This window comes from Eimeria mitis, genomic scaffold (genome assembly GCF_000499745.2).
Source record: "Eimeria mitis Houghton genomic scaffold, Emh_scaff3193, whole genome shotgun sequence".
NCBI lineage: Eukaryota > Apicomplexa > Conoidasida > Eucoccidiorida > Eimeriidae > Eimeria > Eimeria mitis.
The window spans coordinates 5,426-6,210 of NW_013571534.1; the positions used below are offsets into that span (position 1 = coordinate 5,426).

The window sequence follows — 785 nt, forward strand, 5'->3', positions numbered from 1 at the left end:
ACAACAGCAGCAGCAACACCTGCAGCAGCAGCAGCAGCAGGAGCAGCAGGAGATGCAGGGACTGCTGCAGCAGCAGCAGCAGCAGCAGCTTTCGTGGGGCAGCTGTATGGCTGCTGCAGCACAGAGGAGATGCTAGACAAGCAGCAGGTCTCCACGGCCTCAGACTTCGAGCGGCTAGACGCAACAGTACCGGGGGACCCAGAGGCCCGCATCGTGAGCTAGCCACTCAGCTAGCTAGCTAGCTAGCTAGATAGATAGATAGATAGATAGATAGATAGATAGATAGATAGATAGATAGATAGCTAGATAGATGGGTAGATAGACAGTCAGAACCATTGCTAGCTGTGCAGGTAGCTAGCTAGCTAGGTAGCTATCTGGATAGCTAGCTAGGTACCTACCCAGATAGCTATGTAGGTGACTAGCTAGCTAGCTAGCTAGCTAGCTAGCTAGCTAGCTAGCTACATATCTAGCTAGCTAGCTAGCTAGCTAGCTACATATCTAGCTAGCTAGCTAGCAAGCTACATATCTAGCTAGCTAGCTAGCTAGCTAGCTACATAGGTAACTAGCTGCATAGCTAGCTAGCTACACAGCTAGCTGGATAACTAGGTAGCTAGCTAGCTAGCTGCATGTGAGCAGCCCAGATACCACCTAGCTCTCCAAATGTTAGTGAGGTATCTACATATATCGAGCTCATTGCTTTCTTTTCTTCTTCTGTTGCTGCTGCTGCTGCTGGGTCGTAAGGAGTATTTGTATAGCCGTGTACGGGGTTATACATACATGGATAT

General features: G+C 49.2%; 1 protein-coding gene across 1 annotated transcript in view; it reads left to right on the plus strand.

Moving 5' to 3' along the window:
* The window catches only part of EMH_0063190 (SAC3/GANP family protein, putative), a gene marked incomplete at both ends in the record, with an annotated part of 1,246 nt that extends 1,024 nt beyond the window's left edge, over positions 1 to 222 (plus strand). Inside the window, one exon of the mRNA XM_013498118.1 lies at positions 1 to 222. Coding sequence (XP_013353572.1) covers positions 1 to 222 — 222 coding nt within the window.
* Positions 223 to 785: the final 563 nt, after the last annotated feature.